This window comes from Nycticebus coucang, chromosome 23 (assembly GCF_027406575.1).
Source record: "Nycticebus coucang isolate mNycCou1 chromosome 23, mNycCou1.pri, whole genome shotgun sequence".
Lineage (NCBI taxonomy): Eukaryota > Metazoa > Chordata > Mammalia > Primates > Lorisidae > Nycticebus > Nycticebus coucang.
Window position 1 is genome coordinate 31,726,532 of NC_069802.1, and position 17,005 is coordinate 31,743,536.

At 42.9% G+C, this 17,005-nt stretch overlaps 1 protein-coding gene and 1 non-coding gene across 2 annotated transcripts; both read right to left on the minus strand.

Moving 5' to 3' along the window:
- Nucleotides 1-555: 555 nt before the first annotated feature.
- LOC128576192 (U6 spliceosomal RNA) lies at nucleotides 556-662 on the minus strand. Its single transcript, XR_008377297.1, has one exon. It is a non-coding gene; the product is annotated as a U6 spliceosomal RNA (small nuclear RNA).
- A 3,865-nt stretch (nucleotides 663-4,527) lies between these two features.
- CLRN2 (clarin 2) lies at nucleotides 4,528-14,284 on the minus strand. The gene is made up of 3 exons (XM_053577581.1): nucleotides 13,488-14,284; nucleotides 7,700-7,879; nucleotides 4,528-5,047 (listed from the first exon to the last, which is right to left on the minus strand). The coding sequence occupies exons 1-3, from the start codon at nucleotides 13,738-13,740 to the stop codon at nucleotides 4,782-4,784; spliced, it is 699 nt and encodes a 232-aa protein (XP_053433556.1). The 5' UTR covers nucleotides 13,741-14,284; the 3' UTR covers nucleotides 4,528-4,781.
- Nucleotides 14,285-17,005: the final 2,721 nt, after the last annotated feature.

The window sequence follows — 17,005 nt, forward strand, 5'->3', positions numbered from 1 at the left end:
TGAAGTCATTACGCAGATTTTGTAAACAGATTCATCTTTAAAGATGGCATGACTAGAGGATTACAGGAGCTGATGGCATTGTTTGAAATGACAAGTCTGGAAATTTCCACCGCAGGGAGATATCATAGGATCGATGCGATCCTGGTTTCGCCATTAAAATTTATAAAAAAGAAAATTACATAAAAATAAAAATATATACTTGATATTTTTATGTCAGGTAAGCACAATAAAAATAAGAACATGATGTGTACTACTTGGGGTGAGATTGTTATAATGATATGCAAAACTTAGAATGTTGGGATATTATGCCACACCATGGATAAACCTTAAAAATACTGGGCAAAGTGAGAGAAAGCAGTCATAAAAGACTACATACTGTATAATTTCATTTCTGTGAAATGTCTAGCATAGGCAAATCCACAGCATAGTGGTTGCCTAGGGCAGGGTGGGGAAGAGAAAACGGAGAATAACAATGGACATAGGATTTCCCTTGGGTTAATGAAAATGTTCTAAAAATGTAGTGATGTTGCACAATTCTATAAATATGCTAACAATCGTTGAGTTGTATATTTTACGAATTTGCGTGTCATCCTTGCGCAGGGGCCATGCTAATCTTCTCTGTATCGTTCCGATTTTAGTATGTGTGCTGCCGAAGCCAGCACAAGTTGTATATTTTTAAATGGCTGAAGTTTATGGTGTGGAAATTTTATCTCAAGATAGAATTCTATCTCAATTCTATCTCAGCTATTTGAGAAGCTGAGGCAAAAAGATTGCTCAAGCCTAAGAGTTTGAGGTTGCTGTGAGCTATGATGCTACAGCATTCTACCAATGGCAACAAAGTGAGACTCTGTCTCAATTACAAAAAAAAAAAAAAAAGATAAGATAAAGTAAAAATTATCTTAATACAACATGACATAATTTATTACATAATATTGACAATAAATAATACAAAACTGATGGTCTCTCCTTGTAAAATCTGGAAAGAGTAGTAATGATAATGAATATTTATTTTAAAAAGAACCAGATAACATTTCTGGTAAATTTCAAAATTGAAGTCATTTTAGAAGATGACATTTGAGGCAAAACTCAAGGTCATGTTGTGACCTCAAGCTTCATGAGAAGTCAATTCCCAAAATTGTTAGAGGTGGTATAATCATTTGCCTAGTGAGTAAGCATCTTTTAGTCCTGACAGAGTGTATAATTATGTACAAAAATATGTAAAGAAGCAAAGTCAAGGTATTGATAGTTTCAGTTTAACCTGTGCATCCTTATTATTTTAGGTCTTAATGATAAATGCCAGAGAAAATCATAGCCTTGCTATCCTATTGATTGGACTCATGCTCTGAATATGCTCAGTGCTGGAACATTTAAGAGAATTTAAGTTTCACAGCATTTCAACGTTAGTTGGATTTAGAAGAATTATTACATTTTGTCATTTAATTGTTTAGGGAAGAAACTTAATTAATTTATACAGGCAAATTCAAGATGTTTATTTAATATATTCACAAATGGGACCAAACAGTAATCAAAACCTCTTTAAAATGTAATAGCTTTGAAAATAGAAGAAGATTCATAAGCTGAACTTCAGTTTAAGGAAGAACTAATTCTGTGAATGTATCACTTCAATAAATTGAATATTACCTATTTTAATGTATTATTTTCATTTGTGCTGAAAGGCATAAAACCTGATATGAAAAGGGAACTTGGAAACATGCATTCTCCCTCTTTGCTTTCGGAACTACAAAACAGTGTTTTGGCCACAGCTTTGTAAATTCTAACTAACTTGTTTGCCATAGGGATGACTGAGGAAAGAGATGAGGCCTTCTTTGTGAGAGACTTACACAAAAGTCACACCTACGGAACAAAATGAAAAATATCCATGATTAATTAATTGTCAAGATTTTTTTCTTTTCATGATAAGGAAGAATATGCTATTGGGAACTCCTAAAGGGGGGCTTTTTCAGCTGACCATTTAGAACAAGGACATTACCTTTCAACACAAAGTAAAACATTGAACAGGTTGTTTGGGAGACAGAAACCACCCTTAACAACACAGTTAATAAACAGCAGATATGTAAGAAATCGCCTCTTGTAGGCCACTAGAGCTAGTGAGCCAGGGACATAATAGGTTTTCGTTGGGGAGAGGTCACCACTCTGTCGAACAGCGCTGGGAATTTAGGTTGGCCTCACATAAATATCTTCTTTACAATAGAATGAACACTTTTTGTCCTATTCACTCTCTCCTGGCTCTTACTCCCTTCAAATCTTTAATGTTGAGAGAATTGTTATGAAAGAAGAAGAAAAACAAAAAACCATACTACATCGAATTCAGGCTCTCCCAAAGGTCAATGGCAAAAGGTAAGTTGCTATTGTTCCAAAGTCAGTTATCATCACTGCTTATTATTTTTCCCCCGAACAAAAATCAATATAACAAATAATTACATGTCCTGTTTTCATATTTGTTTTATTTAAGCAAGAACTCAACCGTGAATATCACAGAAATCCACTTGCAGTATATTGGACATACAGTTGAACTGGTGGCTGGAATCCTCATGCTGTTGAATTCTTCGTGAATGGAGGTAGCTTCTCCAATCACATTGGTAAATCACATATTACCAAACACCATACATGAAAATGCCTAACTTAGTGCCCAACAGATAGGTGCTCTACTTACTATAGATCTGGAGATATTACATAACATTAAAAAGTTATAAAATTTTAGAGAGGGAAAGAAAATTAGAGACTGTCTTAAGCAACTTGCTTACTATACAAATGAGAAAACTCTGTTTCTAATTCTTTAACTTGTGTATTCGTATGAATCTGAAAGAGGCAATCCTTCAAGATGAATCCCAAGTGGCTAAGGGGCCTAAATTTAAAATAAAACCAAGAGGTTCCTTGCTAACTAGAAGTAACATAGGTATTCTTGAGTTCCCTGAAAACCTCCACCTTTTTAACTTTGGGATTTTTAAAGACTACCGCAACCAACCAATCAGAGCTCACTTTCCTTGGCCAATCAGGCTATGCTGTATTAACCAATCAGGATTCAGCTACATCAACCGATGAGAACTAAGCAAGTTTGAATCCTTTATTTGCATAAATGGACCCGATTTGGGATCCTTGGCAGAAACTTTGCTATAAAAACCAAAACTTCTCTTTGTTCTCTAGAAAATACCTTTATTTTACACCGAGGGCTTCTTCTCCCCATTTTGCAAACTGTTCAGCGGAATAAAATCTGTTTTCTCCAAATTCTTTTTTAGAGAACTTTTATTCATGAATTCAAAAACTAGTGATAAAGCAAGTATTTCTCAGGATATTTATGAGAATGGAATCAGATAATGTATGTGAAATACAAAGCTACTTGTTCCTTATACTTGTACCTATTTTGGGCAGGGTCCAGCCTGCACAGCCACTTGCAGAAACCCTGGGTAGGAGAATCAGGACTCAATTAAGAAAAGGCTGTCATGGTGTGGTGGAAAATGGTGGTCTTGACATCATGGAGATTGGGGTTGAATCTTTTGTCTATTATTCATTAGCGGGGTGGCCATGCAAGATAATTATATCTTCTGAACCTAAAATTGCCCATCTGTCAATTGAAGACAACAATACTTATCTTGACTAATTGTTGTCGGAAATAAGGAGAGTCGTAGTGCTTAAGAAAAATCCACACAGAGCAGCTGGGTTTCTCCAGCAGGTCACCGAGGGCTTCATCTGTCTCGCTGGGTAATCACAGGTTTCTTCTAAGCCCGCCTGGTAACGTCACCCAGGTGCCCACCTTCCCTACTGACTCCTCCAGAATGCCTTTTTCCAGCCTTGCTTCCTTTACCACTGGAAAAAGCCTACTCATCTTTCAAAGCTCAGATCAAATGTTAACTCTGTGATACTTTCCTTAATGCCACGTTCCAATCTGAATATTTAATTCCTTCCTTGGTCTTTTATGCCTATGCTATTAGAACATTTATCTCCCTGCGCTGCAATTGCTTATACATCAAACAACAGATCAGCAAAGTGGTTAAAAGTAGAGACTGTGGTTCCAGACTTGGTAGATTTAATTCCTGATCTAAGCAAGCGCTCTACCCCTGAGTTTCTTCGTCTGTAAAAATGCAGCTGAAATTGTACTTAATGCCCGAGTTTGCAGGGCGGACCTAATGAGTTAATATATGCAAAACCCTTAGAACGTTGTCTAGCAGATAGTAACCACTTAAAAAAAAAAAGGTATTTATTCTCATTCTTGCTGTGATTGTTGCTGTCTATCTCTTGTGTCACGTGGAAAGATTAGGGGCTTCCGAATGGCAGGGATGTTTTCACGTTCTACTTAGTATCCCACCCCCCACCCCGCCCCCTGCCGCAACACTGTGTGCAATAGACCAGTGGTCTGTAGACCTCTATTGCATATATAGTACCCTACACTTGTTGCGTGCTGTACGGTATACAAAGGCTGGCGATGTCACTGTCTAAGCTTCACAGCAACCTTGTGAGGTCGTGACTATGCCCGCTGTACAGATGAGGAAACTGAGACGTCCACTGGCAAGATGCAGATCTCAACTCCAAGTCTAACTCCGAGGTCATGAGAGAGGAGTGCCGGAATGCACGAGATTGGGGAAAGAATTCCTTTTTGGGCCCAGGCACCAGCCCTGGTCATTCCACACTGTTCTCACTGTCAAGAACAGGGCCCTGATGGAGTGGGAAGGCTGCAAACAAAATAAATTAATAAATAAATAAAAAGAGGCCCCCATTCACACTACAGAACTGATTTAGGAAGGCGTGTGAAAAGGAGAGGACGCCTAATACAGGATGTCCTCAGCCGTGACCGTGGCCTGTTCGATTTTGGTCTTGATCTCAGGGAGGGGAATTTGACTGATCGCCACCACCACCAAGTTCGCCGCGTGGGCTGAGGCGCTGGCCACGCAGATCCAAAACGACTCTTCGAACTGTTCTTCCACCACGACGAACCGGAAGAGCTTCTCCTGGAAGTTGGCGATGCGCTCGGTCAGGTCGTGAAACCTCACAGCGGCCATGAAGCTGGCGATGGCCAACGCCACGACTCCACCTGAAACCCAAAGAGGCCACCCCGGTTCATGGTTCCTGTTGGCAGGTGTGTCGACCTGACGCGAGGTAGCACGTCTGTGGCACATGTGATAAACTAGCTTGGGGTTTAGAAAATGATGAGGGCAACACAAATTTTAATTTGCTTTCAAACTAGCAAATGACTCATAAGTGTAAGGGGGAAAGGCAGGGTTGGGGATAAAGAGAATAAGCTTTGCATCAGATTGGCTTGGAAATCCAACCCCTCCAAGTTTTTCCCCTTACCCAGTCCTATCCTTCCACGGAGATCCATATTTGGAGAAATGTAATCTCTAAAGATCTTGGGATTTCTCTGTAGGCCATGAGGACTTCGGGGTAAGATGAAAGAAAACTGTACTGTACAGGTTGGGGTTTCACCCTAGGACTAGGCCTCTTTAATTATCCTCTTTCCAAGTTTAAGGGCAACAAGGAAGGTTATAGAAGGAGGAAAGGAAAGCACAGAGCAGAAAACGGGAAGAATTCCTAACTCCATTTCCTCTCCCATCTGTTGCTTAAAGCTTTTACCTTGGTGATGGTGGGGTGCTCCAGTGGGAGCACTCTCTCTCTCTGCCCCTTCCTCCCCTGTTTTTATTTTAATTGATATTTAAAAACCCACATTTATTTTTGAGATTATTACATCTTCAGTGAAGAAAATTTGGACACCAGCAAGTCATGTACATGAAAATGCAAATTTACTTTTATCCTAAAAGCTGGCTTTGATCCTTTCATTAATAGTATATTTCTTCACATTTCTTTCTCTTTAATAAAATTAGTATTATAGTGCTCTTACTTTGATTTTAAGTTTTTTCCCTCTCACTTGAACACTTTTCCACAATGTTAAATAGTCCATTACAGTATGACCTCCACAGGGGACATACTATTTTATTTTATTATTAATTAATTAATTAACTTATTTTGAAAACAGAGTCTCATTATGTCACCCCTGGTAGAGTGCCCTGGCATCATAGCTCACAGCCATCTCAAACTCTTGGGCTTAAGCCATTCTCCTGCCTCAGCCTCCCAAGTAGCTGGGACTACAGGTACCCACCATTACATGTGGCTATTTTTGTCGTTGTCGTTGTTGTTGTTTAGCAGGCCTGGGTCGAGTTTGAACCAGCCTGCCCTGGTATATGTGGCTGGCACCCTAACCACTGAGCTACGCGAGCCAGGACATACTATTTTAATCACGCTGCAAGCTGTAAAGCTGTAATTTACTTATTTCTGAATGTCAGATTACTTCTAGTTTTTGATATTATAAAGTGCTACAGTGAATACCATTTTATATACATCTTTGTGCTCCTGTCTTCGGGCTGGATTCAAACCCACTACCCTCAGTATATGGGGCTGGCACCCTACTCACTGAGCCATAGGTGCCACCCTAGAATTCTGCCTATTTTTAATACTTTCATCAGTATAGTTTGAGGGTACTCTCTGAGGAAGTAAATTGAAAGAGATAAGCATTTATTTAATAAGCAGGATTGAGCACTTCTTACATGCCAGGCTACTGTGAGTTTTTATGCACAGATTAAACAAGACACCTGTAGTCTAGACAATAGTGAGCTGTGTATATAAATAATTCTATAGGGTGGCCACCATCTGCAAACAAAGGCAATTACATAATAACTGATTTATTTATATTGTATTGTAATACGTGATAAAATAATATTACCTGCTTTTATATTTTATGGCCACATTGTATAAGGTGACACTTGTGAGGGATAGTGACCATAATGGCATCTCAACCATCTGACCTGGATTTTCAGAGCTAGACCTCATTCTGTAGGATTTTTTCTTTTCATTACAGATGATAAGTGCAAATTAATTTCTATGTATCAATATACTCCCAGATCAACACGCACACATTTTTTGGTCTTAGTTTTTTGCTCTGAAAACAGGTCACGATTGGCATAAATGAGTCCATGGATCAACAAAAAAGGGGCTTAAAACTAATTAGACTTGGGTTGGAAAGCCACCTCTGCTACTCACTGCTGTGTACTCTATTACTTTCTCTGAGTCTTGGTGACCTGTGTTTATACATGGTCTAATAGTAGCTCCTTATGGGGGTGCTGAGGTATAAAGGAAGTAAGGGTACAAGTCCCTGGTCTGTGCCTAGTCCTTGGTGGGTGATCTGTAAGTGGCATCTCTTAGAAGTGAAAGTGCTGGAGAGAAGGGAAGAAGGAGGAGGAGGAGGGACAGCTCTGTCAGTCACTGGGTCCTCTGTGTATTACTGGATACTACGTCCTGCGACCCCAAGTGATTGGCCAGTAGGAGGCGCTCATTCCCCCAGAGGAGCCTGGACCCAGCAGCCTACAAAGACAGCTCTCACTCACACCATCCTTCCCTCTGTCCTTAGAGGAGTTCCTCCCACACTCAGCTGCTGCAGCAGCCTCTCCCCCAAGGTCCCCACCTGTTCCCACCCCCAGCTCTGTCTTCTTCCTGTTCCTCTCACCCTGAGCCCCTTTTGCTGCTGTAAGTCATCAGCCCTAAGAATGTGGTTCTTACTGTGATAGACTCTGCGACTGCTAGGAAAGAGGACATTCATGCCCACAGGAAGACCCAGGGAAGTCAAGACCAAGAGGCATTTTAGCTCCTTCTCCATGAGAGTGTGGACATGGCCTCTCCCGAGGGGCCTTCTTACCTGCTAGGACATTCCACAGGCAGATGCCTCCAGGACCGTTGACTGCCCGGTATGGGACCTGGACCATGTTGAGAATGGCAAAGCCCATGCTGACCAGAGCCAAGGCCAGGGCCAGGAAGAGGAGCATCAGAATGGTCACGTGCAGGCCTGCGTTGAGCTCCCTCACCAGGTGCGGGAAGACTGGGGAGAGAGGACACAGCCGGTATTTCCATGTCAGAGCTCCGTCACTGGCAGAGGCCTAAGCTTGCTGACCCCAAAGACTCTACTAGACTGGGATGAGGACACACGGCAGGAGGCTTCGGAGCTGGACTCACAGGCCCCAGAGTTGCTGCATATAGGCTGCTGGTCCTGTATATTATATAGCGGTGATTTTCAACTAGTGTGCCTTGGCATAGTGGTGTGCTATGAGAGGATTTTAGGTGTGTTGCAAAAATTTTTGAAGATCATTAATTAAATTATTTTTGAAAGAAGTTCAAAGCATAGTAAGTATATTTTTACTCTCATAATTTAAATGTACCGAGGAGGAAATTTAACTATGGGTTCAAGGTTCAAAGCTGAAAAACACTACTATATGGTGTGAGTTTCAAGTCACTATTTCAAGTAGTAATATGTGAAGAATTTATAATCATGAAAGCTAAAGAACCCCTGAGTATTCCAAGGTTTTTGCTGAATACTTGCGGGTCCAATCTGGGTCTTTCTTTTGAGCACTGACCTCCCTGCTGTGTCATCTGACACCACTGTCCGAGCCCTTTCTTGGTCTCCCTGGGGGAACTCAAAGCTTTCTGGTTCATTGTGACTCAGTCCTCCCCCTCCCTCTTCCCACTCAGACCTGGGGCTCTGGCTCCTTCCTTCCTGCCCTGTCCTGCAGCTCTGCTCCCCTCTGGCTTCTTAGCTGGCTCACCTGCCTCCCTCCTTCACTGATGCTGGCATCTTCCAGCCTGACATCTATGGCTTTTGTCCTTTCCCCTGGTAGGTTTCCAGGCATTCCACATCGATGTGCTTCATTCTGATCTTTCTTTCCAGTTCTGCATTTCCATTTATTTTTTATCTCCCTATGGTTATCTCATCATCACTGGAAACTTGACCCTGGAAGATGAGCTCCTTTCCAGGGCGTCTGGCCTCTTCCACACACTTCCTTCCCATCTCAGTGTCCTTTAGATTGTTTTTTCCTCTTTTCAAACCCTCAGCTCCTTTTTATTTCAAACACAGTGGCAAATGCCTGAGTTCCTAATTGTTTCATTGTCCCCTTTCTTGACCGTGCAATCCTTAGGGCCCCTGACTAGCACAGTAAGGCTCGCCAAACCCTTCAGGCAGAAAACAGCCACTCATGTGATGGGCAAAGGTCAAAGCATTTGCTAATACACCATGTCAATATCAGCGTGTGGATCAGCCTGTGGGGTGGGGAAAGGCACTCTCCAATCTTGTAGGGATATTAATGCATACATCCTTGTTAGAGGGCAATTTGGCAACATCTGTCAAAGCAAATTTACTTCTAGGAATTTATTTTTCAGAAGTATTCCCACGTGTGCTCTGAGCTTGGATCAAATATTGGATATTCATTACAATAACAAAAGGTTGGGGAAAAACATGTAAATCAATGACTGACTAAATAAGTTGAGGTACCAATAATGTACACAATTCAGCTTTTAAAAAGAAATAATCACATCCACATAATGTATGAGCCCATGAGCAGATTCGATTTAATAAAATTGAGAAATACCCGTATTAGGATGATGGAGAGAGGAAATTTTGAATGTATAGCATGGTATGGACAGGGTGGGAAAGAGTGTCCAGTCATCAGCTTCCATAATAGGAAGTGGATTAATTGATTAAAAAAAAATCTTTATTGGCAAAGGATAAATCTCATTCAACCCCCACACTCATGCGCCATACCCCAGGGTCAAGATCTCCTAGTTGATTGAGATGTTATTATTTTTCATATATGTCACTACTTGGAAATTTGAATCTTTCCTTAGGAGCTCTGGGGTCTTGCTCTGTCACCAGGCTGGATTGCAGTGGACCGACAGTAAATCACTGCAGCCTCAAACCCCTGGGCTCAAGTGATCCTCCTGCCTCAGCCTCCTGAGTATCTGGGACCACAGGGCTGTGCCACCACACCTGGCTAATTTTTTGCGGGGAGGCAGTCTTGTTACGTTACCCAGATTGGTCTTGAACTCCTGACCTTAAGCAATCCTCTTTCCTCTTCCTCCTAAAGCACTGACATTACAGGTGTGTGCCACCATGCACAGCCCCATTTGCTTTTTGAGATGTGACTCTGCATTTGGTCCTGTCCCACAATGCTACCCCAGGAAAGCTGCGGCTCACTTGCCTTTCATATTTATACCCAGTGTCCAAGAGTTTTAGGTGTCTCTGATTTAAGAATTTAGGCTTGGCACCCATAGCACAGTGGTTATGGCGCCAACCACATACCCTGAGGGTGATGTGTTTGAACCCTGCCCAGGTCAGCTAAAGCAACAATGACAACTGCAACAACAACAAAAAAACAGCTGGGCGTTGGGGCGGGCGCCTGTAGTCCCAGCTACTTGGGAGGCTGAGGCAAGAGAATCGCTTAAGCCTAAGAGTTTGAGGTTGCTATGAGCTGTGACACCACCCTGCACTCTACCGAGGGCGACATAATGAGACTCTTTCTCAGAAAAAAACCATATGATTCCTGGCGACCATGGCTGCCTATGCTGGGGCACAGACTAGGGGCCAGGCACTTTCCTGCATTCCTCTGTTCCTCCCCAGGGACACTCTTACTCTTGAGAAAAGTGAAGCTCAGAAGAATGAAATGGGTTAGTTCAGATCCCCCAACTAGACTTAACCAGGCTTAACTACCCCATTACAGCGCCTGTAGTAGAAGGATCAGAAAATTCAGAGAAGCAGAGGCTTAAAATTCTATTTGTAGTGTTGCTTGAATTCTAGAGTTCTTATTTTGATTTTAAGTAAATATTCTTTTTTTTTTTTTTTAGAGACAGAGTCTCACTTTGTCACCCTCAGTTGAGTGCCATTGTGTCGCAGTTCACAGAAACCTCCAGCTCTTGGGCTTAGGTGATTCTCTTGCCTCAGCTTCCCGAGCAGCTGGGACCACAGGCACCTGCCACAACGCCCGGCTATTTTCTTTGTTGCAGTTTGGCCGGGGTCGGGTTTGAACCCACCACCCTTGGTACATGGGGCCGGCACCCTAGTCACTGAGCCACAGGTGCTGCCCTTAAATAAATATTCTTATTTTGTATGCATGATGGTATACTTTGCCCGAACACCATAATTGATTAATTATTCTATTGGCATTGAAAACCATTAGATAAGGCCGGTGCCTCACACCTGTAATCCTAACACTCTGGAAGGCCAAGAAGGGTGGATTGCTTGAGCTCAGGAGTTCAAGACCAGCCTGAGCAAGAGCAAGACCCCATCTCTAAAAGTAGCGGGGTGTTGTGGCTGATAAGCTGAACTGAACAAGAGGCTCTCAAGCTCTCCCTGACTGTCCCACTCTTGACTCTCAATTCTCTGCCATTCCCAACGCACAGGCTGAAGCTGTTCTCTTGAGGTTCCCTTATCTGCCCAAAGTCCGGACCACCCCCCTCCCACCACCACCAAAGAAGAAAGCTGTTACCCCTGGTCCCTTCCCTGAGTTTTCATTAGTTCATTACTATGAACTCATATGAAGAGGGACTGAAGTCTGTCTGTCACCCAGACAGACTGATGTCGCTAACCACTGTCTACTCCGTGGGCCCAACAGACTTTGTATGTTTTTCAAACCCATTGAGTTCCCCTAAAAATCATTTATTACCCTCTTTAAAATCATTCACACTTTCCCATCTCCCTCTTCCCTGATGGTATTTAACCATCTGTAGCCTGTTGGGATGTGGGGCGATCTCTGTGTGAGGTGCCCCTGCCGTGCACACTAACTCCCTGGCAGCCACTTCTCTTAGCCTGCCTTTCGTCAGTGAACCTGCAGAGGGCAAAGGGGGAGTCTTCCCTCAGCCCCTGCAGTCCAAGGGCACCCTTCACAGCCAGGGGATCCAGTCCAGAATCTAGTACTGCATATGTTAAAAGTTCTTTCATTTTAATTTTTTTATATATGCATATTTTGCAACTTTTATGCTATATATTTTTTTTTTTGTAGAGACAGAGTCTTACTTTATGGCCCTCAGTAGAGTGCCGTGGCCTCACGCAGCTCACAGCAACCTCCAACTCCTGGGCTCAAGCGATTCTCTTGCCTCAGCCTCCCGAGCAGCTGGGACTACGGGCGCCCACCACAACGCCTGGCTATTTTTTTGTTGCAGTTCAGCCAGGGTCGGGTTTGAACCCGCCACCCTCGGTATATGGGGCTGGCGTCTTACCGACTGAGCCACAGGTGCCGCCCTTTATACTATATTTTTAATGAAGCTAATTTTCCAATATCCATGGTCCAATTTAAATGAATATGCTCAGAGATTCTTTTCTTGAGTATACATAACATGATATATATTCATATTCTTTGTGTATACAAATGATGACAATTTGTTTTACATCTGTCAGTGGTTCCAGTTTTCTTTCTTTCTTTAGGAAGAGTCACACCATGGCCAGGTTTGTAAAAACCACTACAGTGCTGAAATACAGACATCAAATGATGAGTAAAATTCCTTAGCCCCTTTCCCTGGCCTGGTGTTCAGTTGTGGCTTTGCAGGACACTGCTCTCACCAGTTATCTAGTCTAGCCTTGCAGATTATCGTCTCTTTTGTTTCGTTTTTTCCTTCTGGGGAGACCCTGCCTGGCTTGGGTTCCTGCCTCGCTGGTGTTTGTGCAGACCGTTCTGTTTACGCCCTGAGCAGCAGCCGAATGTGGGCCAAAGTCCGTGCCCAGTCACAGAGCTTGAGGTCTCCCTGCTAGGAACTGGGGAGTCTGATTCCAGAACCCAGGAGCACTGCCTTTTTGCTTTATCTCAAACTAGCTTTTGTATAGACATAAGTAGTAGCAGTTATTGAAGGTTATCATTTCTGCCAGCGGTTTCCACCTGCCTTTTGTTGTGGTTGAAAAGGCCAGGCAAGGTGGCTCACACCTGTAATCTTAGCACTATGGGAGGTGGAGGTGGGTGGATTGCATGAAGTCAGGAATTGGAGACCACCCTGAGCACCAGCAAGATGCGGTCTCTACTAAAAATAGAAAAACTAGCAAGGCATTGTGGCGAGCACTTGTAGTCCCGGCTACTTGGGAGTATGAGGCAAGAGGATCTCTTAAGCCCAAGAGTTTGAGGTTGCTGTGAGCTATGATGCTACAGCACTCTACTCAGGGTGACAGAGTGAAACTCTCAAAACAAAAACAACACCAAAAAAAAAAAGAAAGAAAGGGAAAGAAAGAAAACACCCAAGTCACATGGTGTGAGTCTATAGTCCGGGTGACCTCGCGCAAGTTATGTCACCTCTCCAAGCCTCAGAGAACCCATCTGCAAAGCAGGAACGTTACTCATTCCTTCTTAGTAAGTTTGTTGTTCAGCTTAAAAGGGACACGCCATAGGAAGCCCTTAGTGGAATGCCTGCCACATGGAAGCGTCGACGACATTTTAATAGTCATTATAAATAGAGGTAAACTACAAAAATATATGAATCCCTGTTTCTAAATGTTTCTATACACCTCTCCAGAAAGAAAGAAAGGAAGAAAGGTCTTTCTAGAGCTGAACAAGAACCTGGGGCTTTGACATGCCTAAAAGTGCGGCAGCAGTTGAATTCCACATTTAGACATAAGCCCTTTTACAAATTTAAACAAAAAAAGGCATCTAAATCAGCCCTCATGTCCCCAGTATACTCACTTGTGTACTGGGACTGGCGGCCCCCGAGCCCGCACTGCCGAACCTTACACCCTCGGAAGAGCCCGTAGTAGATGTCGCCAATGAATTTGACCAGCTCCAGGTCTGTAGCATTGACCAGATCCACTCCAGTCTGACAAAGGATTTTCCCACTCAGCCAGTGGGGCACTGCCAGGGCGATGATGATGAGGACAAAGGAGGAGAAGCTGAGTACAGATGCCAGCCCGTACCATGTCTTCTTGAACCATCCAGGCATGCTAGTGGGTGCAGGTCATCCCCAAGGTCTCTGGGCAACAGCAGGGGTTGTTGACATCTTCCACTGGGCAATGCTCTGCTCCAAGGTCAGCTCTTCCAATCGCATCATTTCAAGATTTCAAGTCCATCTCCTGTCCTCCCTCAGCACCTGCTTCCACGGCCCATGTTTACTACAACCACATCCGGAAGCCTCTACAGAGACAATCTTCACCTGACTGTGTAGCAGAGTATGTTACTGGGGAAGTAACCCTATATCTTCCACTGGACTAATGTTTCAGCAAAGGGTTTAATCGTTCCTCGTTTCAAGTATTTAAATAACCCTGACGTGGTCCTCATAATGATGGGGGAGTTATTAACAAGCAAAGCCCAGGTGGATCCGATGATAAAGAGATACTAACCAATCTCAAAAAAATATCTGCAGTAGAAGGAAAACAGAAATGGAACGTTAGCGCTTGAATGCTGCCAGCAAGGCCCGGTATCGGATGTTGATCTCTTTGATGTGTGCCCTGGCATTTCTTTCTCTAAAATGTCACTGCTGTCAGAATCCCCAGATCTGTTATTAATACTGTGCAATGACCCCTGTTCTTCAGGTTTTAAGTGAAGTGTGTAAATAAGGCTTTGTGGATTTATCACTGGTGAATCTGCCCAGGGTAGAATTGATCAGAGTTGTTAATTTATGGCTGCTAGGGCAGACTGGACCCCAACACTTAATATTCCTCTCTCCGTGCCCTCTTCCCTTTCTAGAGAAACAGGACAATGTTTCTCTAACGTTTTTGCAAATTATAGCCCCACTGCTGTGGCACTGATCTCTTCTAATAGGGAAGATTTGTCTTTTCCTTTTAATCTGTATGTATGAGGAATGAAATAATCTCTATTTTCTATTATGTGCCATGGTTTTTACATTTTGACTTTTACCGTATTGCTGAATGTCAACTTAATGTCATGTGAGAGTGGCAAAAGCCACTCTGTCCATACCTTTGGGGAGCAAAATTGGTGGGTTTGGTGCAGTAACATTTTTTATGTGGTCACAGGGGTCTGGTGGGAAGTTGCATTGTCCACCATCGGAGGCCTGGGAATCTCACTGGGAGAAGAGAAATGTGCTAATGGAAACATCACTTTCCTTTCTTATAATGGGGCTTTTCCTTCCTTCTGTGGGTTCTCCCCAGGAAAACAAAGAGTATCTCTGATCTTGTCTGGCACTTTACCATGTTCAAAGGACTTTTACTATTTATTGTATATGCACGATCACCCCTCATGCACCAGCAAAGCATTGGGGTAGTTGGGGTATATACTATTCTGGCCATTTCTTTTCCCCTAGGAAAACTGGATGTCAGCGCTGGAGCTGGCATTTAGGTCTTTGAAATACAACAGCTCATCTTCATCACAATGACCTTGAAACAGCAAATATTTTTCTGGTAACAAATGACATGATACATATAAAAGGCTTAGCAAACTGCTTGGTATGTTAATAAATGATCAATAATGTTAGAACACTTTAACATTAAGCATGCCTTGAGAAGGCAGGACATATGTGTTATTATTACTATTATTGTTATTGAGACAGTCTCACTCTGTTGCCCTGTGTAGAGGGCTGTGGCGTCATAGCTCATAGCAATCTCAAACTCCTGGGCTCAAGTGATCCTCTTGCCTTAGCCTTCCAAGTAGCTGCAACTACAGGTGCCTGCCTCCAGTTAGTTGAGACAGGGTCTTGCTCTTGCTCAGCCTGGTCTTGAACTCCCAAGCTCAAGCAATCCCAGAGTGCTAGGATTACAGGCATGCCCTCACCCCACCTGGCCCTGGAATGTCATTGAGTTCTACTTATTTTGATGTTTTGGGGGTTAAGCAACTATTTTTAGAAAAACTCTGTGGGAAACACCTGACTTTCAACAAGCCATTGCCTTGCTCAGTGGAGGTGTGGTTAAGCAGAGCTCTAGCTATTAAAGACCTGGGTTCAAATTCCTTGTCTTCCAGGCAAATGTCCCAGACCCTTATGCCTCCGTTTACTAATCTGTCATAGAATTGCTGAGTGGAGTAAAGTGAAATAACCTATGCAGATCATTCAGCACAGCACCTGAGATACAGAGGGCACTAAATAAATGGTGCTCTCTCTCCACCCAGTCTCCTAGTAACTCTATTTCTGAGAATGAATCTTCTCACAAGGAAACCTACTGTAGGCTGCACCCTCTTATCTGATGACATATTTCTGTTGCCATATCTGGTACAAGTTTATTAAATAACATCTGTGTCAGCTATGTACAAAGCACCGTGCCTGGGCGGAAGGTGGTATGAAGTTGTATGATACCGGATCTTGTTACCAAGAAGGCTATGTTTAAGTTAAGGCGCTGGTTCACAACCAGGGATGATTTTGCCCCAAGGGGACATTTGGCAATATCTGTAGATATTTTTAATTGCCATGGCTGAGGGGCCCGCACTTACTACTGGCATCTGGTGATAGAGACCAGGAATGCTGTAAATATCCTACAATGCATGGATAGCCCCTATCACAAAGAATTATCTGGTCTAAAATGTCACTAGCGCTGTAGTCAGGAAACTCTGTGTTGGAGGCACAGGCCATGGGCAGACCTAACTATTAATAATATGCTAGGGAGAAAATGCTAGAACTGTGGATGGGATGGGTGGGGTGTGATAAAAGGGCCATTTAGATTACTGGGTATAAATATACAGAAAGTAGAAGAAATAAAGTCTAGTGTCCTTTCAAACATGGGGTGACCATAGCTCACAATAATCTATTGTACATTTCAAAAGCTAGAAGAGAATAATTCCAGTGTTTCTGGCATAAACAAAGATAAATGTTGAAGGTGATGGATATCCTAACAACCTTGATTTGATTTTTACATATTATATGAATGTATCAAAATATCACCTTCAAAACATGTACATAAAAAATAAATTAAAAAACTATTCTTAGAGAAAGGCCCATTAAAAAATATTAATACTTAATATTATTAATTATCATGGATGGGCCTAAAACATGGATCATTGATATTCTTTTTTTTTTTTTTTTTTTGTAGAGACAGAGTTTCACTTTATTGCCCTCCGTAGAGTGCTGTGGCGTCACACAGCTCACAGCAACCTCCAACTCCTGGGCTTAGGCGATTCTTCTGCCTCAGCCTCCCGAGTAGCTGGGACTACAGGCGCCCACCACAACACCCAGCTATTTTTTTGTTGCAGTTTGGCCGGGGCTGGGTTTGAACCGGTCACCCTCAGTATGTGGGGCCGGCGCCCTGCTCACTGAGCCACAGGCG